The 27,964-nt window shown below is 40.4% G+C and overlaps 1 protein-coding gene across 2 annotated transcripts in view; it reads left to right on the top strand.

Annotated features, from left to right (window-relative positions):
* The first annotated feature begins 8,537 nt into the window (after window positions 1-8,537).
* casz1 (castor zinc finger 1) overlaps window positions 8,538-27,964 on the top strand; it is a 70,969-nt gene continuing 51,542 nt past the window's right edge. For both annotated transcript variants that reach the window (XM_072366221.1, XM_072366220.1), the window contains exon 1: window positions 8,538-8,953. Coding sequence is in view for 1 of the 2 variants with exons in the window: in XM_072366220.1 (XP_072222321.1) it covers window positions 8,905-8,953 (49 nt within the window). In the remaining variant the exon portion in view is untranslated. The remainder of the gene's footprint in view (window positions 8,954-27,964) is intronic.

Raw genomic sequence — 27,964 nt, forward strand, 5'->3', positions numbered from 1 at the left:
CAGTGGTAACCTGCATTTAGTCAACAACAATTATTATACAGTGTGTAGCTGCACATTAGTGGCAAACTAAGATATAAAGATATAATTTATTTGCAATGGAATGAAATGTTGTTGGTCATATCCTCGAGCAGTTTCCAAACCACACGCATATGTGTTAAAAAACATTTAGTTGCACTATTGGTGACTTCAACAGACTGTTGTGTGTTGTTGAGTAAACTCTTTGAATGCATTATAGTTATTGATTGCTGAATATCAGTCAAAAACCGTTATCCTGTTTCCATGGAAACGGCCTGCATTATCTTGCTTGAACATGAACTGAGGCAAAATACCCTGTTATTCATATCCACTCTATTATGTTTTTCAGCACAAATAGGAAAAATCAATTGAAAAAAGCTCTTATGCATAGATAGATGCTAGTTTTGATCAATACTATTTTCAGAGGGGTGGTGCATTCCAGTTTGATTGAGGCCAGGTTGCTCAAACCTAGCCATTGCTGCTCTGAGTCCATATAGAAATGCAGATGTTCAGATGCGATGCACTCGACATTTGGGCGCATCTTTTGGTACCATTCACCTGTGTTTCATTGATCAAAATTAGAATGATGTGATTAAGTGAAGGTGTGGGTCAAAAAATAAGTCAAGGTCAGTTGCCAGCACAATGCCTAGTCCTGTCCATCCTTTGTATTCAATCAAGCGTCACTGGTATTCCACTGGGAACCTCTGTGCCCTCAGCATATGGAAACTAAGGGGGCTTAGTTCAATTATACAAGCCCATTGAGCTTCAGAATATTGACATATCTCCGTATTCTGAAAATGTCATGGATAACGATCAACTAGTTCACCAGAAAAAGCTTTCATTGAAACCAAGATTTGGAGGCAAGATGGAAAATGTATTGAATTTTGGACCTGCTATAAGGTCAGGATACTTGCTTATACTGTAGGTGGGTTTGATGTGCAAAAGGGCTTTTGCTTTTCTGTGGATGGTTATCACACATCCTCTGCCACACAGTGTTCACAAAAATAAGACATCATATTGTGAACCAGGTGTTTTGCAAAGGTGGTGATAAGTGGGTTGAGTGGTTACACAACAAATCTAGTTATGCTCAGTGATCACTATTAATTTCCATTATCCCCGTCTGGTTGCACAGAGATAGACTTTACCCACGGATGAAATAAATTGTGAAACTTCAGGAATATATTTCAGTTCATTGGACATCCAGAGCTGTCTAATTATTGACCACTGTAAAGGAAGAGAGTTGCTTTAATTACAACTTTTCAAACTCAGAAATAAAAATGGAAGAAGTAGACTTCTGTTAAATGAATTCCTGCTGCAATTGTAATTAGATATTATGGTGTTTGTGAACAAGGAACTTAGGAGAACTTAAAACAAGCGCTACATATTCAGTACAGTGTGAGGAAAATGCTTCTATAATCTCCAGAAACAGCTTTTTGACACATTCTAACTTTTTACAATAAACTTTTCTGAGAACGCAAGATGGACATTGTCACCAACATTTTTTTTCTGTTTGGTATCGTGGTAGCTCTGTGCTCATGTTTGAATAAGAACAGAGAGAATCTCCAGCTTCAGACAGAATCTTAATTGATCTAATCTGGTTACCGCTTGCTATTTTCAACAGTTCCATTAGAAAACTCTCATCCTCCCCCACTCTGTGTCTCTCCCTTCACCTCCCACACTCTCTACCCCCCATCTGCCCTGACCTACATGGTAGTCACATGGCCCCGGCTCCCTGGCATGGCATTTTATGGAAAATCTGCAGGAGATAAAGCCACAGGGTTTAAAGTGTTATCCCTGCCTGTCCTTTGAGAAGGGCTAAACACTGAATGAGGTGTTATTGCATCAATGCTGTTGGACACACACCGGCACCAAAGAGGATATCTTCCTCCCTCCTTCCTCCTCTCCCTCTCTCTCCTCAGTTTGATTGGATTTAGGAGAGTGTCACCACTGTGACTTTGGGGGATTTTTCTTTCTCTGTCACTGTCTTCTGCATGCTTGCTCGGGTTATTTACTTTACTTGTCCAGAAAATGGACTGTGATCTGCAGCTTACCGCCAAAGCTGGGGAGAGACAAGTGCCTCACGGTAGTTAAGATATCAGACAGCCACCTAGACTCTTCCTTGCCTGCGCTGGCATTCTTACTCCCTTGCTGGTGCTTAGTTTTGCATTGTGACCGAGTCCCCTTCACACTGTTGTCTGCCTGTAAATTTTCTGCTGCCCTTGCTATTCAGCCAATTACAGCAAAAGAGCTTTAGCGATTTTTTTCCCCCCTTCTCTTCCTCCTGGTGTATATTTATATATTTATTTTACAAGCAAATGACAAGCATCGCTGAAGGTTAAAAAAATGCTGAATTTCATAGTGCATATAATGTCAATTTTTTTTCCATAGCAGAGCTAATCAATAGAAGGCAGCTTAATCTTGAGCAGAACAAATACACACAAGGCAGCCTAATATGGCTTCCTTGCCTGTTGCGTTTCAATTTTGAGGCTTTCTAACAACCATTACTACCTAAATGTTCAAAAGATATAACAGCTTATGCAAACCTCTTAGTTATTTGGATTTCGCTTAATTCGGATTTTTGATTGAAAGAAGTTATTTTATGTTATTAAATTCTTAAATGCATACTTGAAGTGGATTTACATAAGCTTTATTTTTTGTCTGGTGTTTTCTTCTTTCATTTGTTTGAATAATTGTCCCTTGTTATGAAGCTTCACTGGCAAAAACAGCTATTGTTCTAAACATTAAAGTCTCTTTAGGAGTGTGAGTGCAGACATATTAGCTCAGTTTATGTAGAGTTTGAAGGTCAGATGGTTATTTCCCCCGCACCTATTTTAGCTTTTATGCTGTCAGCGTCTTCATTGTCCTCCTGACATTAATCTGCTCTGTTCCATTCTGTCAATCTTAGTACTCATAGCTATATATTCAGTAATTGGTTTAGAGGCCTTAAGTCCATCAGTACAATAATGAGATGTGTTGTATTTCACTACATACACCATATGTCCCTCTCAGGTGAATTTTCTGAGTCGTTTCGTTTCTTTTGAGCAAAGACGTGGCACAAGATATGTTTGACCCAAAGTTTGTTTAGAACCACAGAATAACTATCAATACAATGTCAAATGTAATGCCGAGCCACAAAGCAGTTAAGGAATGCATCCAGAGGGCTTTGCCATGTTGCATTCTGGTGCTAAAATGACCAGAGCAAATATCTTCCTAAAATACTGGATAAGATAAGGCAGTCAGGGCAGCTTTGCATCACTGTGGTGATTGGTTGTAGTATTGCTGTAGCTATACTTGACAGGGCGAGTGCAGACTTACAACAGTCTCTCTGCAACCAAAAAAGGAACATCACATAGGTTTTATTGTTCTATCGCTCATAAAAACAAAACCAGAAGTTACACAAGTGATAATTGTGCATAAAAGCAGTGACACCACAAAATACACAGTGTTCCAAAACAAGAGAGCAGAAGAATAAAGGGCTCTTTCCACCAGTGTAAAGTCAGCCACGCCTAGCAGTGGGAACGGAAAGCAAAACTGCTTAATGTGACAAAATAAAGACAGAAACACTCCAAGGGAAAGTTAGAATTAGGATCCTGAAAGATTTATGTTTCCATTTTATTTATAATTTGTTTTCTTTTCCTTATTGGAGTTGAGTTGCAACTGAATATTTGATGAACACAGCCTAGAAGTAAAGATGTTATGTCAGCAAGGAAACAAAGAGAAAGAATCAAGAAATGTGTTTTGCAAAGTTTGTGCTTTGGTATAAACTAACATGCCTTTGCCTTCATAAGTGGCTTGTTAATTGAATGTGGGGGGGAGTTTGCTATCTGCAGGTTGTGCTGAGCCCTGGCGAGGCTAGCTGCGCCTTTCCGTAGTACTGGGTACTCTCCCTGCACAGAACACCATCTGCATTTTGCTGTTAACGCGCCTTCATATCCAAGGGAGGATTAGGAGAAAATCCCCAGGTTTTTTTCAACCAGTTGACAAATATCAGATTTGTCTCTAAAAAATTAGCCCCATCTATATCTCCCACCATATGACACACAAAAAAGATTATCTTTAATACCCAGCCAGCTTGGGTGTGGAAAAAGCAGATTAAAGTTTCCGTTTGGTCATATTTACGCAGCCACTTCAAGTACAAGTCTGCATTACTCAGTGCAGAGACTTCTTTACTGAGTGTCCTCCCACCACAAGTACACCCACATCCACCCCCAAGCTTTACCTTCCAGAAACAAGACGTATGCCTTGAAACAATTAGACATCATACTTAAATAATTCATCATTTCCCAGTCAGTCTTTCTCTTCTACGTGTCCTTTAAACAGACAGACTGAGCTGCCAAAGGGACTAAAATGAATAACAGCAGCAGGTGCCTTTTCAGATGAGGCTTTGTAGTCTGCAGAGGGTGCTGAGCTGTTATTTTAGTGGCCCACTGGTGAGGAGCAGGGGGTGGCTGGGAAATGGACCTGGTAGATGACCTGAAAACCCTGAGCTGTCCTATTAGCAGTCTTTATTCTACTTAACACTACCAATAGTAGTTCCTGGATTGAGTTGTATTCACAGAGCTGGAATACACCTGTAGAAAATGCAATTCAGGTCAAATGCAAAGTTAAAGAAGAGAAAAAACATGCTTCAATCTGCACTGGAGATTTTAAGAAACTTCAGAAAAATACATTCATCTGACCCTGAAGGAGGTCATTTGTGTCTGCAGTGACAGATTGTAGGGCTGGACATGCATGATTATTACCCATCAGCATGCATCAGAGGGATTTAAACATATGAGTACTGTAAGATGGGTCTTAAGCCTTTACTAAGTCAGTGTGTTCTTCCTGACCATTTCATTATCAAATACATAATCGTCATTTGCAGAGGACAGAACTGAAGGCCTAAGGCCCTACCTGGCTTCCTGGATGTAGACTTCCCTGTTTCCGCTCAAGACCACTGCCCCACCCAGAGGTTGCTTTATGAACACAGGAGCCCCATAAATGAAATTAAGGTGTCAATTAGTCAATTACGGCATAATAACTCTGAGGGCAGACATTTAGAGACAAAGAGAACCTCAGCTAAGTTCATTTCCTCCAGCCCAGGAGCCTAGCGCTTGGCACACGTCACTCCCCACCCAGACCCGCTGAATAAGGGCCCCAGTGCTCTCCCTAATGTTATTTTCCCCTGGATATCTTTTTTGATCAACAATTTCCTTTCATGGGTTTGTTTTTCAGATGCAGGGGATGCACTTTTTCTCTCCCCAATTTGGCTAGGGAGAATTTTATAATTTAGTAATTAAAATCTTTGTTAGGCTTTAGAAATTGCAGCTAATTGAATTTAATGGGAAGATGAATTTCAATTTTATTTGATTAGCAGGACCCCTGGCATAGGTATTTATGGAAAAAACTCTACAAAAATATGCTGTGTGGGCTAAGATGGCATAATAGAATTACAGATAATCGAATTTCACCGTCATGAATTTCACTCTAATTTCACTATAATTTTCCATTAGATAGCTGGTTTACAAATATTTGCTCATCTGCGATGGGAAAGGCTATCTGTCTAAAATGATTACCGAGCGAGCCTTCAGAAATATGTCCCCTTTTTTCTCCTCCCTTTTAAAACCAGATTGCGAGGGATCAAAATTAGGAAGATTGCATTATGGATGTCTGCATCCGGGAGAGCAATGGGGGAGATATGATGATTAAGGCCGGGGGATGAAAGCAGTGTCAAGAAAAATGTATGACTGAAAAACATAGGCCTGTTCTATCTACAAAATCTCTGCTCTCAGCACACTGCAGCCCCGCAACGTGCTATATCATGATTCATGAACTATCAACAGTGTATAGCACAAAGAATAAAGCATTTTGACATACAAATATACCTTATACTTCATGCAAACTTAGTGTTAATTACCTTCCAATGTGTATCTGTAATGAGATTTTGCCATAGTGTACGTACTGAGATGCATAAAGTATACAGCTATGCAGCAATTATGAGAATCAAATGGGATACTAAAGAATAATCGTCATGAGTGATGCAAATGATAATCATCAAAATGTGGTGTTTTGCTGTGATCATTATTCCAGCTATATTTGTGTGTAAGTTTAATATTCAGTTCCTTCTCTGCTTAAAATAAATATATAATGAAATATAAACAGACGTGAGAGGGAATAATATTCCACATCAGAGACATCCTCGAATAACGCTATGTTGAACTCTTGTTGAGTCCCACTTTAAAAGTCTCTGCTTCAGAATTAAGCTTTTACACGTTCAATTTCCTGCCAATTTCACACAACATGACAGTGAATATCAAGAATGAACTCCGTTTGTTGTGCGCCGAAAAACACACTATTTTGATTTGTTGTCCAGTCAACTTAGATGCTGTTGAACTGCTTCATGTTGTTTGTGTAACCTCATGTCACATGTGCACACACACCACCTGTACACTCTGCTGGTTTGAACCGACCTCCACCCCACACCAGCTCACTCCCACTCCATCCCATTCGCTCAGTCACTTCTTGCCCCAAACTGCCAGAGACAGCAAGAGGGGTTCAAAAACACAATCTGACTTTCGGCAAAGGTCAGATTTCTCTCTCGGCATGTCTCTGGGCTTTGGGCACAAAAGCCACTGAATTCACATCTTTCAACTGGGCCATAGCTTTTGTCCTGGGGAATGGAGGACTTGGAGTGGGCCCTGCAACCGACCAGCCCCTCCTGGAGTGCACTGTCAGGGGCAGCCAAACGTCTGGCCCAGCAGCCCTTTGACTGATGTACCCCTACCATGTCACACGCACAGCTGTGCGCACATGCGCTCACACGCATACACACTCCACCTTGCCCTCAACATTCTCCCGCATGCACCATACAATACCCTCGGAGCACATCAAACGAAAAGCCCCACAGCTCCTTTTGAAAAGTAATGGTTTCACCCTCAAAGATGGCAGCTCGAGGGCCAGAGGGCTGTAATACACGGACGACAAACCCCTCCTTCGTGTGGACATTGTTGTAGGAAAACAATTCACCCAGCACACCAAAATGTCCTCTGATATCAACTTTGTAAATACCATGGAAGTTTTTATTGTAACGATTTGTCAATCTGAGACAGTTTTAACATTTTTCAAACTTTATCACATTTCAAGTAAATAACCAAGATTTATAAAAGTGCTAGAGGAAGGATTAAAATTAAGTTTTCAAGTAATGATCAACATGGATGTTAGGACCTAACAAATCCACAGACCAAAACATGTTGTTTGTTCAATATGTGATGGATAAAGACAGCTCACAAAAGATTTTATCCAAAGCAGTTTTGCAACAGAATGACAGGTTGGGTCATAAACAGCAAAAACAATTAGAGTTTAAAATGGCTTTTGAAAAATAAACCTGAAGTATTATTTACAGTACAATGTTAGAGCAAGGGTGGAACCTGATAGAAACTCTTTTAAGGACATATTCCTTTATGTGAGCAAAGAAGGAGGAGACAAATGGTTTTTTCTCCATTAACCAGAATGAGTCATCATAATTTCAGAATAAACCAAAACCTGTTTTATGTACATACTTTGCACTCCTTTGACAGCATTCAGGAACTGAAGCCAGAACTATATATCTATGTATTATGGTTCACAGCCATAAAGTTTATCATTTCCTCTTTTCTCTTACCAGTAAATGTTAGTTATACAACACCTTTATTGAAAAAGAAAACTTGTAAAAAACAGGAATATCCAGTTACCTTTGAAAGTTTAGACTTTCTTGTTATTTTGTGTCCCTCTGTAAATTCCTCATTCTTGACTCAGAGCCATGTTTACAGTACATGGGCATTATGTACAAATGGTCCAGAGGCACTTTGCATGCCACTGCGGAAGAAACTGCCAGGCAAATAAGGGGTTTGTCTTATAAAGTATTCATTGTCACCTGGTAACGGCCGTCGCTTATCATTTCACCTGAAATTACAATGAAAACTGATAGCTTATCGTCGGAAGGGAAGGAGAAAGAGTGCTCTCTACGGGAGGGAGAGCAAAAAAGTAAACTACAGAGTACTGAAAAAGAGAAGATCTCTGTTTTGTGAGAGAAGTGAAAGAGTTATTTGCTTCGAGCTGAAGTGCTAAAGTGACATTTTTCTCAAATATTCTTGTAATTTTCAGTGCCTCAAAAGACATGAGTTGATAGGACTGTGCATTTTTACTGATTGCACATTTGATTATGATTCTATAAGTGTGCGAATTGCATCAAAATATCCTTTCACTTATACACCAAACAATTGATTATGGTGCTGCTTTTACTTGTTATTACACTGTATTTCATTTGAATGATCAGTCGAAAAGCTTCAAATCAATAAAAGTATGATATATTTTAACAAACGTGTAGTCTTTTACTCCACATAACCCTTTCTGTAAAGTGTAGTTCTCCCCTCATTTGAATAGAGGCAGTGGAGGCTCCACCCCAAGAGAGTTGAAAGGCTAGAAGACCACAAAGATGGAAAGGCCAGCCCACTGAGGGAGGGAGAAAAAAACTGCTCCGGTCCCTCTGCCATAATTTCCTATCAGCCTATTCAGACAACATCACCAACAGCTTGGTCTGTGTGTGTGTGTGTCTGTGTGTGTATGGCAGCAGAGCAGAGAGACCGACAGAGAGAGAGCGAGAGCAGCGAAGGGGGAGGCTCCATATTCTTTCACCTACCCCCCCCCATACCGTCAAACCACAGGAAGGAGGGGCCAGACCCTAAGCTGCCAATCAAATCCGCTCGTGGCAGCCGGCATTATCTCAGCAACAAACTATTGACAGATTACATGTCAAGGAGTTTAGTGCTTGATTGAAGGAAGCCTTTTTTTTTTATCTAGTTACTTTTCCGCTTTATTTCCCCCTCCACCAACGAACATTCGAATGACTTTCTAACAGAGTTGAGTAATATTATGAAAGTTACATGTCTGAGAGGATTTAACTTCGACTTCCCTGAATATGGTGAGTACTCTTCTTCTTTTCTACCTTTTGTCAGATATGTTTCATTAACTGACTGTTTAAGGTGTGCCTTTATCTCTGACTAAATATACAGAGAAGGGAAGTTGTTCATGATTAAACTATGTGCCAGTGCGTACGTATACCCAAGTGTTGCGACACCCTTATTTATAGCTCTTTGACAGTCCCTAAAGGTGACTGCAATATCAAATATGATTGCCACTTCTCTACCACACGGCTCATGACGCTGTGTTACATGCAGCACACATGTGAGGAAAGTTCACAAAGCAAGTTTCATTTTCTCTTGTCAGGGTATGTTTTTATTCTAGGACCGGTACAACTCCTGTCAGGCGTATTTTTTCCCCTTCACCATTGACTACTTTCATTTTTAGTGTTTAGTTGTACAGAAATCCAGGTACTGCTTTGACCCACAGAGGCACTGGCAATGCCGTAAGGGTAGCATGAATGGCCTAAGGGTTTGTTGCCAAGGGGACAAAGCAAACATACTGTTGTGTTGCTTGTGTTGTCACACATGTAAAGGGAACAGGAGCAGTGCTAACACCTTTCAGGTACCTCTAATTAGTGGGCACACAGTACACAGGTATTGCTGAATTAAAATCTTCCATTCTGACAAATGAAAATGATTACAGTTATGATAAAAATATTCCCAAACACGATATCAATTAAGGTATCTAATATGGTTGTTCTCAGAGCTCAGTACTTGTATGAATGTTCACATGTGAAGAAGGTTGTTTGGGATTTTATTAAACCTGCAGCTGCCAGGTTTACCACAGCCATTGTGTGCGTACTTTTAGAAAGATAAACTGGTCCTGTTGTAACTGGATTGCATCTTGTAATCATCACGCTTCTCACCACTTTACTTGTAAGAACATTTTTGCGTGAGTTCTAAAATAAGTCATATTTTTAGGGCCACACTTCCTTGTTGTGTGAATTGTAGGTATGTGTGTATTTTCTGACTGCGTGGTATCGTGTGTGCAATACTCCCTGTACATGTCATAATTTTAATAGATATTACATGAAAGTCAAAAGTTGTTTTTTGTGACATCGTGGCCTCTGTTTTGCTTTGATCACTTTTATCTGACCTATTTTTGAAACGCATTATTTCAAATTTGTAGAATTTAGCCAAGGTTGGGATATTTTTGAGTGAGATATTTTCGAAGAGGAACTTTAAGAGTTCTGAATTACAGAAAGATCTGTCATAAAAAAAACAACAAAAAAAACCCATCAACAGTATTTGAAATATTTAGAAAGAAATGTGTAATTCATACTTCAGACAGGCTTTGCTCCAGGCTGTTATTTTTAATACGTTTACTTTTCATTTATGTACCTCTGGATTTTATTTTCATCCCCCTCATTATGTTTTCTATTGCTCTCTATAGCTTTACGGAACTCTTGACACTACTACCTTAACTTGTACATGTACAAAATAAAAAAACATTGCGTCCTATTAACTGAGAAGAAGCACTCCAGCAGTCCACTGTGACCACAGCAGTTGACAAACACATGCGACAGACATTAGGGCTCACGTATTATGTCTGGTTATTTCAGGTGTCCTGCATTATCTTTTGAAATAACAACAAACAAGTTTAACTGTTATGGTGACACACCCTACTTTCAAACTTTTCGTCAGCTTGGAAAATGTTTTTCTCCTCTCTTATGAGTCATAATGTTGATTGCCTTCTCCCTCACTGAGCTGTCTCATTAACCCTTTGTGGCCTTCTCCATCATTTACGGCCCTCCACAAAACCTGGATGAAATGAGGGAGAAAAACAAGCTCAGGTCTGAAGGCCCTCAATAACCTTTTATCACAATTTGGCAATAACCTGAATCAATTTGATGTCTTAAGCAATAAAATATGCTGTTGCACTCCTCTTTCTGCTGCTCCTTGGATGACAGTAAATTTACATTTTTTAATTAAACTAGCCGGAATTTTTATTAGGGGGCTGGGCTATGCTAATGGAAATGTTGTGTACAGCAGATTAACAGAGTTTTGAAATAAATTTAACAGGGAGACATTTGGAGGGGAAAAAATGCGAGTCATTGTCTTTAACCTCTTTCATGCCAATTTCTCCTGGGGGATCCTTGTATTCCAAGGAGCCTTGTCAGGGAAGAGTGCTTCTCAGCAACGAGGTGATTAGTATCGCCTTGTCGACCAGGAAAAACACTCACATTCTCAGGATTTATTTTTTCAAGACCTTGTTCGAATTATAGGAAAATATACGTTTTGGTTGGGATGAACATTAGCATTTAAATGTAATGACACAAAACAGTTTTTTAGGTTATAGTAGATTGTGTGAATAATGAAATGTGATATTTAGGTTTCTATTTAATTAGATTTTTTTTTATACAAAAAAAGAGAAATTTTATTTAAAAGTGTGAACTCATATGTAAAAAACTGTAAAGCAGCAAGCAATTAAAATTTTCCGACAGTAATTCTTTTAATTTCATCAGATTTTATTTTTATTTTTTTTAACAAAGTGTCAAATACAGCAGTTAATGGCAGCGTACATGTTTGTGTAGTTTTATGGGCCGCTCAGTATTTGATTGATGTTGCGCAAGGCTGTGCGTGTGTGTGCTGTGCCTGGTTTTAGCAGAGTGATGGGGTAGAGAAGGGGGGACACAGACAACAGCAGACAAGGGCAGGGAGGTGTGTGTGTGTGTGTGTTGTGGGGGAGCAAAGAGAAAGAGAGGGACAGCTGAGTCCTGATTGAGTATGTGAGCATGTGCCCCGTCATCAGACACAAACAACCCAACACCATAATTACCTTAACCCCCATCTTTTAATACCCAAATCGCACCAACTGGCCTTTTCTTTTCTTTTTTTTCTTTTTTTCCTCTTTTGTACCGGCAGGAAAAGGAAACATCAGAGATCAAATGATCAAATAAACTCCAGATGCACGTGGGCTGCCATGCATCTTGCCACAGAAGCCAAAGAGTTCAGGGCTACTTGATATGGGCCAGGAGCGAGGCAAGTGGCATCACCACCCCCTTTCTTCGCTCCTGTGCACTCATGCAGTGGCCAGCACCTAATTAAAACCTCAAAGCTCCCGTCACCAATCTGGAGTAATGGCCTAATTAATACTTCGCGAAGAAATATTCCAGAATGATAAACAGGTTGCACCCTGGGTCTTCATTGCCTTTATTATCTAAAATTATAACTGGATCAGGTTTTAATATCACAGATAATCTGTATTTTTCCAAATGTTTTACAAGAAAATATGAAAAATAGATAAATTTGGGGAATGGGGAAATTTCCTTTTTAATTATGCAATCTGAGAGATGAAGTGAGACAATACAAATTATACCCTTAAGAAGAAAAAGATTTGTAAAGTTTCAGAATCCACCAAATAATGAAAACTGTCTTCTTTTTTTTTTTTTTACTTCTCAATGGCTGCATAACCAAGGCAGAAAAAATCCTGCCTTTAATCTCACAGCTGACTGCCGTGTCATGTATGCTTGTGTGTAGAGTCAGGGGAGAAGATTCCACTAACTTCTTTCCATTTCCTAATCTTACATATGAAATTATAATTTCATGCAAAGTCAGGGAAAAGAATAATCTCTAGTTGTTGATATGCTATATAAGAGGGGAAAAAGGGAAAATGAAGAGGTAATTAGCAGAATGGAAGACTTCAGCGCATTTGTCTGAAAGCATGGTCTCAACTGGCCATGAATGAATTTGCATGCTTTGCTTATCGAAGCGCACTTATTAGGCCAGCTGAAAGAGAGATTAAGCCCGCACAAAATATGGTGACTAATCCTTTTAAATGTGGCAGAGGGTCTTTAAGGTGTGAACCAGCCCGTACGTAGGTTAGGGGGCATGGAATGTGACAGACCACAACATTCTGCTGGATGTTTAGGAAAGGCGGGTTACAGCGGGTTAACTATTTAATGACCAGAACAGTGATTGACACAGATAATAAATGCATAGTTTATCTCCTGACCCTCTTATCTGTGTGGTAAATACAGCAGGTGGGGTCAGACTGGTTTGTGATCAAATAAAACAGTTTGTGTGGTCCAATACCAACAGCTTTTCCTTATTATTTTGTAGAACAGTTAATGTTGGAAAGCTTAGTTAATTATACATGAATGATAAAACCTTAAATGAAGGACAAGAGAAGAGTGCGTTTGAAGCTTATCTCTTTCTCACTTTGACGTCATTTTTTAGTGTTGAGCAAATTTCTCAGTTTCATTTCTCTGTCAGCTTTTCTTTGACAGGAATCCAGAGCTTGGTGTAACGTCTGGGTTTATCTTTGATAATAGGAGAGAGAAAACAATCTGAAACAAACACAAGAACCATTTTTTTCACCTTTACCATGAGCGATAAATATTTGCACTGCAGAGTTACAGAGCCAATACCCCTGTCCTCAACTGTAATTGACTGCAAACAGGAGCGTGGTGACGTTTAAACACTGCCCTGCTCTGCCTTTTGTGTCACACATCTTCCACACAGTCCCCAACCTGGCACCCCTCAAATTCAGCTCCCCTTCTGCTGCGTGTTTTTTTTTTTTTTTTTCATGTGACATTCTATTCACTTGGGTCGGTAGCAGGCAGCACCAGCAATAATTACTGTCTGTACATGATAAATCTGAAGCCCAGCTGTTCGTTTCTGTCACAACAGAAAGAGAGGGGGAAAGATAGGGAAGAGGGGGAGAGAAGGGAAGAGCTCAGGAGTATGCAGTTTACCGGATTTCTTTCCTTTTTTTTTTTTCTCTGTAACTTGATAGGATTACATGGTCCTACAGCCCACACCTGTTAAGAGGCTGTTAGCAGAACAGTTGGCAGTTACAGAGCCCCAACTTAGCCTTTTTGCCGTCTCCTTTTGGGGATTTCACCCCGTGTGTGATGAGTTTGTTTCTCTAGGATTCTGCCTGCCGTATAGGAGAGGAGAGGAGAGGAGAGTGCTCCTTGTGACATGCGAGCGTTTTGATGTTAAGAGTGCGTCCCCTACATTGTGTGTGTGTGTATGCGCGTGAGACCGGTTCGACTGACATCTCTTTTTCCCTCTCTCTCCTGAGAGATTCTCTGTGCCAGCAGTTGTGTTTCCCTCTCCAGCCTCAGTCACATCGGAGCCACCCCAGCAACGATGTATAGCCAAGGAACTCAACAGCAAACAAAGAAAGAATTTGATTTGCTTTGTTTTTTACAAGGGTGGGGGACAGGTGTTGGCAGAGTAAAATACCCAAATACAGGTTAAACCAGACGATTTAAATAATGAACGGCGAGGTTGAGACGTTTTGTACATATTTTAGGAGTGTCAAAGCTGCGTTGTTAATCGGACATACTTTTGGAAGGAGTGGAGAAATGAGTAATGCATAAAATTTGTTGCCTGTTTTCTCTTGTTCAGTTATTATTCGGGGAGAAACAATCCTGAAGAGTATTTTAAAATAGGGAAGACAGTTTGGGAAGAATCTGTAGCAGTCATCAGACTTAGAAAATCACAGTAGGTTGTTTGTGCCTTGGTGCAACGTGTCTCACTGCCTTATTTGGCATTCAGCAGACACCCAGCTCTTCGGCTTCGTCACTTTCTATGGGCCCTCAGCACCTGTTCCCCCTATTGTGCCGGAATTTTCTATATTTGGCATGAAGTCGGGCTCCCTCAATTTGTGTGTAGGTCACCGTTTGTAATAGAGAGCAACAAACACTGTAATCTAGAAGGTTATTTTGCTTTTCTTTTTTTCTCTGCTGTTGTCATCTGAAAAACTGAGCAACATGATTCAACTTGGGAAGACTACAAGACATTTCTCACCAGGGCTTCTAAATGTCATGTTGTCCCTTGCATGTTATTGACACGTTGCATCGCAAGTAGTGTATATTATCTTAGAGGAACCAAGGGAGACATAAAAAAAAGAGCCAAGTTGATAAATATATCAGGCTAACTTTTAAATTGCTCTGATATGCAATCGCCAAATGACAATAAAAAAAGGAGCAGGGCCATGTTAAAAGCTTTATCTCTCCTGCTCTGTGCCCAAAGTGACGTGTCCCTAACAGCACCACCTGATCTACAGAGTAAAATAACTACTTATTGTTTGGACAATATTGGAGCCCCCACCCCATCACACAGCCAACCCTCCTGCTCCCCCTGCTGCTTCTCTCACCTCTCCCTTGATTCATTTCACCCACTGTCCTCGGCTGCTGGAAAATGGCGTTAATTTTTTTATTACCTGTTTGACTCTCCAGCCTTATTACTGTAGCCCCTTAATGTTCTCTGTAACCGTGGAAACCAGATGAATAAATGTCCGCCAAAGAAAATGAGATGATTAAACAGGTCACCCTTGCAAAACAAATTCGCTTGGTCGAGCGCAATTTGTATACCAAGCGGCTGTCTTAACAGTTTGCTAACAAGGGGATTGTTTGCCAGACTAACTGACAGAGAAGGGAGGGGGAAATGAAGATATCTGAGGAAAAGGATATGATTGAAGAGATAATATTTTAGATCACACTGATGTTTGTCTCTTATTTTTCATAATAATGTGATGATTGCAGAAGATTTAAAGTTCAACCTTTCCCTATTGTGTTTTCCTTTTTCAATGCAGTGCGTTTTTAACCAGCATTTACAAGTAGGCTTAAAGCAGCCATCCATATTATTGTCAGAGGCATTTGGTGTGTGATCATCAGCAAGTGCAGCAGCAAATAGAATTTCCCTCATTTATGTGGCAACCAATCATTACTGCTAATTGTCCTTGAGGCCATCTGTATAGAATGGCTCGTCCTCGATTGGTGTTGGAATGGTACTGGTCATGGATTTACTAGTCCAATAATGATACTTAACTCCTCCATAGTCAGCGCAACTTCAGTCACAACTGCAGTAATAAATATGAAGGAGGTTTTCTCTCTAAATTAAACAGTAGCCTGAACAGCATCCTGGTTTAAGAGTGTCACTAAGTTTCTTTCCCATGATGCCTCCGCCCTTCACATCCTTGTCCAGATGTAATGTTCTCATATAACTTGCTTTAAGCAAAGCTCTCCTCGACAACCATATGAAACGTCTGGTGTTTTCATCTGGGAAAATAAGAGACTAGGTTGGGCAGATTTAGCCATGCAAGGATAGAGCAAACACGCAGACTTGGATTAGAATCAGGTTTGTGTTGCCGTTCTGACCACAAATCATAAATGTCGGGGACACAGCGGTGGTGTTGTTTATGGAAGGATGCCACGCTGCGCCACTCAAGGGTGTTGCCTGTTTGCATTGATGCACCACCACCACTTACCGCCTCTTGCTTTAAAACAACTTCCGCATCCCACTCAGACCCAGCCATTTTGTCCCGTCACCAAAGCAGATCCCAAATGCTCACCACAGCTTAAACGAAGAGGGGGTTGTTGCTCAAAGCCAGGCCGTGGCTTCTTTAAGTTGTTTGTGGGACACGGGATGGTGAGCAAGAGTTTTTCCACTGCTAGAGGGGTTATTTCATCCCAATACAGGGACACTATCACTCAAAACTGAAAAGCTCTTATGAATTATTGATGTTTTAATTTGTGCAAATGCCCAAGTCTTTGTTAAGTGATTATAGTGCTAGGGAGATAACAGGGGAGGTACTTCTCTATGAAACAAGAGCTTGCTTTGCGGGCCGCACTGGGAAGCCATTGGACTAAATCTAACAAGTCTATGCTCCTACTTAGAGAGAGGGAGAGGCGGGGGTTGTATGGGGGGATGGTTGAGTGGGAGGGAGTGACAAGTTGACTCCAAAACATTAACGTGTCTACGATAAGAAAAAAATTCAGCCGTTGATCTTTTGTCCTTATTTCAGCTACACCTCTCCTGTTTATGATGTTGGGTTTATAGGTCTTTTACATCCCTTATCAAAAAATATTTGATGTAAATTCAATGTAACTGACCTGAAAAGCCCCATGTGTAAATATGCCTCGTGGCACACTAGAAGTTGACCTTGGGAAAAGAATCCAAAGTTATAATGCTTGCAAAACAAGACAATAAAATAATAACCCGCTGAAAGGAGGGAGTTTGGGTGAATATAAAGGAGAAAGGAAGAGAAGCAGTTTTCTTTTGCTGCAATCATTAACTCAGAACAAAGGTTATCAAGGATGACATTTTTTTAAACTCTGTAATTTATGTAATCACCTGTTACAGTTACCTTGCAAGATAAACAGTGATGTCAGGAAAAGTTGAAAGCTTCCCTTTGAAGCTAACATATGTATGAACTGAGATAAAAAAGATTTTCTTCGTTATCCGAGTTGATCCAGTCTCCAACTACATCTTAGATCATTGTCACCAGTGTGAGGAAACCTATGTTTCCCCCATTGGGCCATTTGGTCCAAATGCAGCCTCAATCCGCCTGCTCCCACACCTGCAGCTAACGCATGTATAACCTGTGAATTATGCTGTATTCGTTCCGCACAGGCCACATTAATATAGGCTCTATCAATGTCAACCCATGAGATAAGTGTCTTAGTTTTTGGTTTTAGTTTCAGTATTAGTCATCCTCTTTTGTTCACTGGCTTTATTCTTGCTTTATTCTTTTGGAAAATCTGCTTGAGTGTGTGGAACCAGGCTTTGCCTCCTGCTTTGAGGTCCCTGGTGGAGGTAAAACATGAGAGCATGTGTGTGCACATAGGCACACACATACACATGAACACAGTAGGCTCTCAGGCTTCCCCAAGCATTTACTGCTTTATTAAGCTGTCTCATGAACCCACCAGCAGAACATTAGAATACAGGAAAAAAAAAAAGAAAAGCCCATATTACTTAGATGATTTGATGTCATTTGTGGACTACAAAACGCAAGGCTTTATTGTGTGAGCAGGGAGAAAGAGTGTGAGCAGGGGAAAAAAGAAGTTGGCTTAGAAATTCAGAATTTCAATTAGCGTACGTAATCTGAACCTGCCGGCTTTGATAGAGGCTTTTTTTTTTTTTTACTAAGAATACAGCAGCACTTGTAAAACATTAATTAAGCAGACTTGTTTTTTTTAAAGGATGGAGTAAAGTGTGCTTTATGCAGTCCTTTTTCTCTGAACAAAAGGCAGTTACCTCACACAGAGGACCGCTTCACCCAAACCATTTGAAAAAAAGGGCAATTTGAATTGGAGAAAAACACAAAAGACAAAAAAGACAAGCTATTGAGAGTGATATTCTAAAAGAGATGATATCATACGAGAGCACAGTCCTTTGCTGAAGAATAGAAATGTATCCCTGCCCAATGAAACCTAAGCTGGGTACAGGAAAACGAGCCCCTATTTTAATGACTTTCTACCTGACAGATGACTTTAGACTGCCTTTTGGATCACATTGCTCTGACTTTGTTTCTTACATCATCAAATCATTGATTATTAATAGTTTATATGAATTGTTAATTTGAGGTAATATGAGTGATTATGGCAGTACACAACTAAAGGTAAGAAAATGGCTAAGAACTGAAAGACAAAAAAGTCTTAAAAGCATTTTGAGCGTATCTACATAGTTTGTGGCAAAGCTGTGGTTTGCCTGTTTGTGTTGAATGGAGGCCTCTTGAAATATTTTCTCTGTTCTGCAAAGCGTAGCTATTGCAAATGGATATGAATGCTCTAAACTGCCGCTGATTGGCATTAAGGAGATTACAGCTCATTCACATGCTTTGGTTTTATTTTCCATTAATGCATTACAATGGAAAAAATAAAGTGTTCTGTTACCGATAGATCATTTACAAAGTTCCGAAGGAGATAGTGGCTAAGCTCTGAAAAAGAAAGTTAAAGGTTTTTTTTTTCTTCACCTAGCAGATTTTATGGCTTTTGATCTTTGGAATTTATAATAGAAAAGAAGACAAAAAGATAAAGTCTCAGTTGTTCATTTGCACATGGTGCTGTATATGCATTTTCACCAGACTATTGTAAATCCTCTTGCAGTGGGTGATGAGTACACATACAGATGATACATTAAAACTGCCATAACTCGCACACCCAGCAAAGCTAAAAATCAATTGGAATGGATAGTTAAGCTGGCCCCTAAAAATCAATGAGCAATTCATGTCCTTGATCACAGAGTGTCATTCCTCTCAATGTTAGAGGCTGATGAGGGCTCAACACACACATGCATACTCATATTCAGCACAAACATGCAGGAAACATGCACACACAGTCTTTGTGGTGATGCAGTGAGTTTAGAGTAAATTAAATACAAAGTTCAAGAAGACATTTATTTTGAAAGACTTTCTTTTGATTTCTCTTAAACAGGCTTCTCACATATTCATCAGAAGTAATTTTATTTTTCATATCCTAAGATGCTAGGCTTTTTAAAAAAGTTATAGCTTTAAATAAGGCTTTTTTTTATCCGTGTTGCTGAATGAAAATATCTAATATCATTAGAATCAAAATATCTTGTTGTTTTTAACTATGCAGAATGTTGCAATGCATCAACATAGTACACCAAGCCAGGAAAAATAAGATAACCTTACAGCCATTAAATGATGGGAACACACACACACATAGTGGGCTTTCATGTAGGAAGAGAAAGGCAACAAGATTAGCCAAATGAAGAGGATGAAAATTCAGTTTCAAAATAGTAATTTTGCCCTTATTAATGCCATTAGTGTAACAGTCACAATGGATCAAATCAACGGATGACCGAAGCAACTCCCCTGTCTCTGTGCTATGACGGGATCATGTCGGGAACAATTTAGGCATTTTGTGTTGATGAGTGAAGTTTCGAGTGCTGTAGTGTCCTGCTAACCATGCTAAATTATGTTCATACAGTAGTTATTCTCTACCTGTTTTCCACTCTACTTACTCCTCTTTTTCTCTGGTTTCTTTTTCACAGATTTCATTGACATTTTAGTATCTTGAAACATTTATTTTTCATTGTCACTTTTGTTTTTGGTCAGATTTAAGAAGAGGTGACTCTTTTGTTTGGAAGTGTTGAATTTCTAACCCTGATTTATATAATGACACTGTGACAGTCGTTTTTGCTCTTGGGCTATTTGCTGCTTTGAGGCCATAATTGTCACTCACACTTTGTATCCCCCCGTCACCAATTATAGCCACACTGACCAAATCAAAGAAATGGCATAACAGAAATTATGCATTTGCAGCACTGTATTTTAATCTTCAAATCTTATTTCTACTCTTTGAACAAAGTTCTTCTTTCTTGTCCACAGAGACTGTGGGATATTAGTTATGTGGTGGCAGTTGCTTGACCTTAACAGGTGGCCTTCCTTTTATGATCTGTTACTCTGGTAACATATGAAAGCTTCATTCATTCAACTAGCTAAATACCTCAGATTTTGGGAGAAGGCTTTTGAAACAGTTGTTGCCTGTCAGGACAAGCAGAAAGACCATGTGGAACAGTTAGAAAGATCGGTGGAACAGTTGGTTGTCCCTTCTTCGAGGTGAGAAATTTTCCGGCAGCTGTCACCTGACCTCTTTACCTTGTGTTTTTTTGCAGGGGTATTTTTTTCCCCTCATTTCCAATAAACCAGAAATGAATGTTTGAGGCAACTGTAGGGGGAGGGCAACTTCAGCACTGTGTCGTGTCACTCAAAATCCCACTCGTGTGTGTCCCCCTCTTCACGTTTCATCAGCTGCCAATCATCAGATGCACGTGAAGCTACCCCAACAGAGGGTCTTCTTTCTTGTGGTTTTACTGACTCCGTCGGTTTTTCTCTAATGTTTGGGAGCATAAAACTCTTTCTGTTTGGCCGTGTTAGAAAAGAAAATTTTCATTTGCATCTGTTGTTCTCTCTTTTCTCGGCTGCTCTGTGCTCTTCTCTTCCATTCCCTCTTCCTTTCTCTGTCTCACTCACTCCTCGTTTCTCTCCCCCCTTCAATCCATCTGCATCATGTCGATCTGTCAGACTGCCAGTGTCTGTTCCAATTAGATTCCACTTAATACACGTAACCTCGATTAACACGCAATCAAGCCCAGATAAATCACGTCCTTTAAGTCCCCCCTCTGCCTCTCCTGCGTTGCTTTGCATCACTCAGTTCTTCCCAACAAGCTTTCTATACCACAGTTGTTGGTCACAATCTATAAAATCACAAGCTGACTAGATGAGCAGGTAATCTTATCTTCAGAGGTTAAACTTTGTAGTGGAGACTGGTGAATTTCACCTCTAATAAAATACTCTGTCTTAGTGTACGTTTCCAGTTATGTGAAGTTCCTCTTTGTGTTTCCAGCAGACGCTTGTTGGTGCCCTTCTCACCCCTGAAGATGAAGGTGTCTTAATTACATCTTTGGTTAAAAAGCTACAAAAGACACCCTGGGTTTTCTCTACATTGTGGGAGGCTGTGTAGTCTATTGTCTCTGTGACCTTTTTAGCTAGCGGACAATTGGTTTGACTAGATTACAAATTAAGACACAGCACCAGGCACTTAGAAAGCAAGTCTGTTAGAGAGCAGCTCTATTACTACCAGCCTGTGAAAGCCACTGGGCCATACATTTTAAGCATCACTTAAATGGCCGCAGAATCTGGCATCACGTGTGCGTTGTTCCGTATCTATAAAATATAAAGTTACATTTGCTTTAATGATTCCTGCAATGCCATAGTGAGTTTTTGCCAGTGGCGTAAAAGAAAAACCACACAAAAGCTACTACAGAGGATTCATACATGATAATTATTCTTTTAACAAAGTTAATAATTAACACTGTTTATGCTAATAGGAGAAGAAAGGACTGTTGAATTACCAAACGGCAAAACAACTAAAAATATAAACCAAATGAAAACAACCTGGGGCACTGAAAAAGCACACACAGCACTCCTGGGGTCTTCTTTTATTAATCGCAGCTAAAAGTGCTAACATTGACATGTTGAACAGATTAGCCTATTTAATAACAGGGCGGGTCAACATGGCCTCCGCTGCTGATCCATGAGGATATCCTGTCGGGAGGCAGATAACCTGTGTGTTTCATATGCTGACCCTTGCCTCTGAGGGGTTAGCTCTGCACTGAAGATGTACTGAATTTACAGATTAGGAATGTAGCACTCTTTTTGTTCTAAAGCTCACTGCAGTTTTTAAAGCTGTTCTCATAGTTAAGATTTTCTAATTTGTGAAATTATCGTGCTGTCTGAGTTCATGATAACGGTTTTGTAGCCTTGATGGCTTTGTCTGGCTTTGTTACAGCAACAGCTTGTGTCATACACATTCAGGCTGCCGCTGTGCAGCATTAATGCTTTTAAATATCTCAATGCTAGTTGGAGCTGACAAGGCCTGTGTGCTGTGTGTAAATAGGCTTGGATTTAAAATAAATTAAGCTATGAGAAAGGCTCACGTTGATCCATTTCTTATCTCCTTTACTACCTTGTCAGCACCAAGCCTCTTCAACTTGTGTGTTCAAATTAATGGACAAGAAAAATGCTCTTTTATAAAGTTTTTGGCATTCTATAGTATCTTATTATAGGTAACTACAGTGCATATCATATTCCTTCAGCTTCTATGTAACTGTTGATCTCTGTAAAAGCAATGAAGAAGTTGTACATGTTTTATTTAATTAGTATTGGGTGCAAACAAAATGAGTATTGAGTAGATTCCCGATAGCCCTGTGCCCAGTCTTTTCCTTTTATGAACTTTTTCCACTGCCACAACACTGTTGCTCTGTCTCTTTAATAGAGACAGTTTTGACTATAAGTTGAGCTATTTTCTTTTCTCTTTCCCAGAGAGAGAGAGAAAAAAAAAGCGAATAACACTGATGAGTTTTAACAGCTTCAGCCAGGCGATGGGCAAATATAATAAGTGTTTTCGTAGACGTCACCAATGATTATCTCATCTAAGCATTTTGGGTGAATGTGGTGGATTTAAAGGCTCGTCTCCCATTGTGCTGACATCACCCTTTAACAAACCAAATTAAATCATGGCTAAAATCATTTGAAACTCTCCCAGAGTCTGTCTCAAATGAGAGCTGGGAAAATTGTAAAGGGAACACTGTGTGCATGTGTGGGTTTGAGTGGATTTAGTCCTGAGAGATTGGGGAGTATATTGTGGAAATGGGGGCACTTTTACCCTCACACCAAATAATGGGATGTGAAGAGCTAATATTTAACTGGCTCTAAAGAGAATTCAAAAGCACTGGTGTTTTGTTTTTAACTGCAATCATTAATTTAATTGTGTTTTCTATATTTAGGTTTTATGTGAATAATGGTTAAAATTTCACTGAAAAAAACATTCACAGAGATTTCTCTGTAAGCCACAGCATATGTTAATCTTGGTTGAATTTTGAATTTAAGACACCCTGGCAAAATGGAAAAAATGTTTTGATACTCATACATTTGTCTATTTTATAAACATGTTTTGGTGACGTGACATGCCAGTGTTATATTAAGCAGCGGTCATTGAAATAGTCTCTGAAATATCCGTTTGAAAAAGATAAAACTGTGTTTTTACTTGTTCACATTGTAAAAGTTCAAACTTTAATATTATAATTTCTTTGTGTTCTATATCCTAATATTTACTTGTGTGTACATTAGTCATAAGATTGGAACAACTTATACTGCTGGAATACACAGAGATGTGTCCCCTGTACCGCCTCACAGCTTGCATGCAGTAGTCAGCCACCCCATTACTTTGTGAAGTGAACAAAGGTAAGACAGACAGCGAAAGTGAGTAAGAGGAATCAGTGAAAGTGTGTGGAGGTAGTAGTCGTATGTGTGTGTGTCTGTGTGTGTCAGGGGGTGTGCTGCGAAAGACCTCAACTCAGCCAACGTGGTCTGATGTGACAGGATTAGCTAAGCCCCGCTGAACATGGCTGGTACTGTGAGCATGTGTGTGTGTGTGTGTCAGTGTTTGTGTGCGGCAGGCAGGAAGTGCGCACAGCAGACTGGGAACCCAGAACTGCTGCTTGCCACCAGCCGAGCCAAGACAAGACATGGGAGATCAACAGCGTGTCGGTCCATCACTGCCATCAAGCACCAGCCCCTCACCACCCTCCCCTTCCACCAACGAAAGAGAGCCAGACCAGAGAAGACGCAGCCAAAGGAGTCACAGATACAGTGGGGGGAGACACAGTGGGGGACTAGTAGGCGGGCAGCTGGGGCTAAAGTGAACGTGAGTTGGAAAATGATCCTATTAAATTGAATTAAAGAGGCAGTCTTCATTTACCCCAAGAATGATGGATTTGGATAATTAACAGAGTTAATGGGGACTGGTTAAAGAGGGCAAGGAAAACCAGAGGTTGGAGTCATGGAGTAAAGGGGCCAGGTCAGATCTACTGTGCTCAGGCTGCCAGCCCATAATGGATCAGCCACACACACATATATGCATGCTTTTTCTTTTTTTTTCAAATGTTTAGTCACTTTTTAGGATTTTTATTCAAGTTCCCAGTTCAGAAATTCTACATGTAATGATTACATGTTTCACCTCCTCTTTAGTAAAACAAAAGCAACTTCAAGACAGTATATGCCTGTTTTAATGTTGTGTTTGCACTGGTTCTGCTGAGTGCCATGCATATGAACACATACAAAAAAAAAACAACTGACGAGCATGTAGGTTTAGTGTTGATATATATTGTATTGGGGTGCTGCAGCAGTGTGTGCATTACACCAGTTCAGTGCCCTCCTCTCTGGACCTACAGTAATTATGGCACTAGGAGTGTGTATAAAGTGTTAAGTGTACGTGCGTGTGCACATGCATGCGTTGGTGTGCTTGGGTTTTCACTTTGGTCAGTGCACAAACCCTATCTGCATGTCCTTAATTCTTGATGATGTGCAGGCCTTAGGCAGTGTGTGCGTGATGGAGAGGATGCCTGCGTGCCAAGTTGAAGTGATTGGGCGACAGGGCATGGGCCCTCATCACACTGAAAAATCCAGTTGCTCTGTCCAGCAACCGTAGAGCTGTATTGCATCACTAACTTCCACAGTCCAATCAAAACTAGTGACACCCTGCTACAAAACAGTCAGATTTTTAAGGAACTAAGTGTAAGTGGTTAGTGGACAAACTACTTAGTTTAATTTACAAGGCCATAGCCGTACTAATTCAGTTTATTCTAAAGTGCAGTATTTGTTTTGTGCCCCATTGTTTGAATTCAAGGAGTTTTCTTTTGACACGGTTGTGGATGTTGTATCAATTTCACAAGTTGTTGATGAGCCTTGGCCAATGTGCACCACAGCTTACCTGAACTCTGATTAGGCAGAGAATTTCTTAAGCAAGTGGCTCAAATAATTTAATGCTACTTTTCTCCCTTCAGAAAAATTAACACCACAGTCGCATGCATGTGTGTAACTGAGAGAGTGATAGAGTGTGTGGAAAAAACAATCTCATCAAGCAGGAGGCCGTTTGCTTAGCAAGAGCTGACAGTCTTTGTGTATGTAAATGAAGAATTTAGACTAATGGAGTTGAACCATTTCTAATTTTGTGATGGCAAGAGGATTTTGATTGAAAGTAATTAAGCAAGCTAGCTGTAAAATTAATTAAAGCAAAAGGAGGGGGGGGGGACTTTTATTGGATTGGATAGCGATATAGCTGCTGTCAGGCAGGGGGACAAATGGGGGTGACCTGGATTCTCTGCCCTCCCTCCTCCCACTCGGGACTTTTATGTCACTTTAATCTCCTTAGAGCGGCTGGTGTGCATTTGTTTGAAATAATCAAGGAAATATGGTCAGAAATTGTCAGCTTTCAGATCTAATTTACCTGACAGCCTCGCGACTGTGAATGCACGCGCAGGCATGCATGTGACAGTGGCAGGTCCTTTTTTTTCCTTGGCCTCCCCTCAGCTTTGTGGAAAATGCTTTTGACAGTCTTGAAGCATCTTGGTTGTCGGAGGGCGGGGGAGATGAGGAACTTGGGTGGCTTTAAGATGGACATTTCAATGAGGCGTGTTTGGCCCGGCTTAGCACCTCTGACACTGTTGTGTGCGTGCACACACACCAACATGCTTAATTGCCTCTGTAACATATTCAAACTCCATTTGGCCACTGTACCAGCACTTCTCAGCCTCTGTTGACTGCAGGTAGACTAAACGAGCAGAAGCAGATTACAGCCATGGCAAAGCCTGTTACAGCTACTTAACTGCTGACAAATAAGATTGGCCAATCCTGCATGAGTAGAAATGGAACTTATTGATCTTGCAGTTTTGGAAAGTAACAACTTCTAATATTTAAAATAACACTGATGGTGATGATGATGTCCTGCAATGTCTGTATGGCTTTGAGCTGTATGGGGACCATATTACAGTTGCCCAGAATTTCCATGATTCCACGGTGGGTGAGATGCCACTTCCTCTTAGAGGTTGTCAGAACTCCCTGTTGTTTGTGACATACGTTCTTAGTGTGGTCATCTGTGTCCCCTGAAGAGAGAGTTAATTAAGGCATGGGCCCAGACAATGCTGGCACCAAAGTCTGCCCCGTCCTCCACCACTCCTTTGGGTAAGTTTGAGTGCCAGGTCTGTGCCACTATCACAGCCCCTAAAGGGATTAGGAGTCCTGTGAAAATAGGGCCTCAGCTCCAAATACCTCTCACCAACCTTCATCTGCCCAAAAGGATCCCCCTCAGCTCATCCCAACCCTACACACTCCTCCCCCCATATGATGGCTCCACCCTAGCTCTATTTTATCAATTAATGTTATAAAAGGTAGAACAAAGAGCTGTCTTTCTCCTGCTCTGTAATTAGAGGGAGAGATCTCCAGAGGACTTGCATTCCTTGGGCCTGAAAAGCATGATTCTCACCCCCACCTCAACCTCCCCACACCCCACTCTGCTGCCACCACTCAAGCGGAACATGGCTCCTCGATGTATAAGGGTGATAATGTAAATGTAGTGTTGTCTGGTAGGCAAAACCCAGCACAACCTACTTTGCAGTAGCTTTATCTAAGTGAGAACAAATGAATGCAACATTTGAAAGAGTGATACGTTATTAACTCTAATTGACTCCTCTATAACACTATACATTTACTGTCACCTTCACTTTAGCTCGCACAAGAACATGCTCTTGAATCACTCTTGTCGCTGTCCCAACTCTAACACGTTATGTGTCACCACACACTGTTAACAAATGTGATAAAACCACCTCAATCGAGAATATCAGGTATGGCGTCTTCCTATGTGTGTTTTTGTCTGTTAAGGTGAGATACGGTAGACGTTATGTGTGTCATAGCCTCTTGTGTGTAACTGTGTCTTCGTGGGTGTGAAAGCAAAGGAGAGAGAAAGAACGCCTGCTTTCACATGCACTGGCACTTTCGAACGAAATTAGTTTTACAACATATGCAAATGTTCCCCCTTGGAAAAAAAGGGGTCTTTAAATGACAAGTTGATATGTGATTAAACGACAATTAGAGTGCTGAAAATATGTGTCGGCAGAAGGTCAAGCACTGGGCGGTGCAGCTAAAAGGAAGCAGACTATTGAGCAAAAAACATTCCCAGGTAGAGGCTGGAAACAAGACCCAAAACAAATTAGAGAGGTGAAGGGGGAACAAGGTTTGGCACTGTGTTCAAATAAACCCATAACAAAAACTAATTATATGTTTTGACATAAGGCACACTATTCTCCATTAAAGTATATTTTAAACAAGTCACCATTAAACACTGATACATCCCTGTGCTTTAGTTTTAGTGTTTATACGAGCCCTAAGTTCTTATGATTCTAATACTGGACTCAGCATATCATATTTGACTGGTATGATGCTAACCTTTAATGCACTTAGGCTATCTCTGTTTTAAGTTAAAGCACATTTACACTGTCTCACTGTCTTTATTTCACAAACACACGCAAACATACAGGCAGAAACATAAAAGGACTCACACTTATTCTTGTACAGATGGCAGATGGCCCTGTCCCCATAATCCCCTTTGATGCTGCAATGGGCAGCAGCTCCTGAACGTCTATGAAGCTAAAGCCCCAACAAAACTTGAGCTACTTTTCCTTTAACTGACCCCAATTGCTAAAGAGCTGTTATCTGTCAGATCTGGTTAAGAGCGTCTTTACTGGGGGAGAGTGGAGGGCACAGGTTTCTGTCTCTCACCTCTTTCAGCTTCCTGTTTTTTTTCTTCTTCTGTCACAGACAGTTCATTCCACCTTCACGGTACAGCTGTGATAGCAGACTGACGTTGGTACTCTAACTCACAGAACAGGCAGCACTTATTTCTTCCTTT

The sequence above is a fragment of the Leuresthes tenuis genome, unplaced genomic scaffold (assembly GCF_036924035.1).
Source record: "Leuresthes tenuis unplaced genomic scaffold, fLeuTen1.0.hap1 SCAF_16, whole genome shotgun sequence".
Lineage (NCBI taxonomy): Eukaryota > Metazoa > Chordata > Actinopteri > Atheriniformes > Atherinopsidae > Leuresthes > Leuresthes tenuis.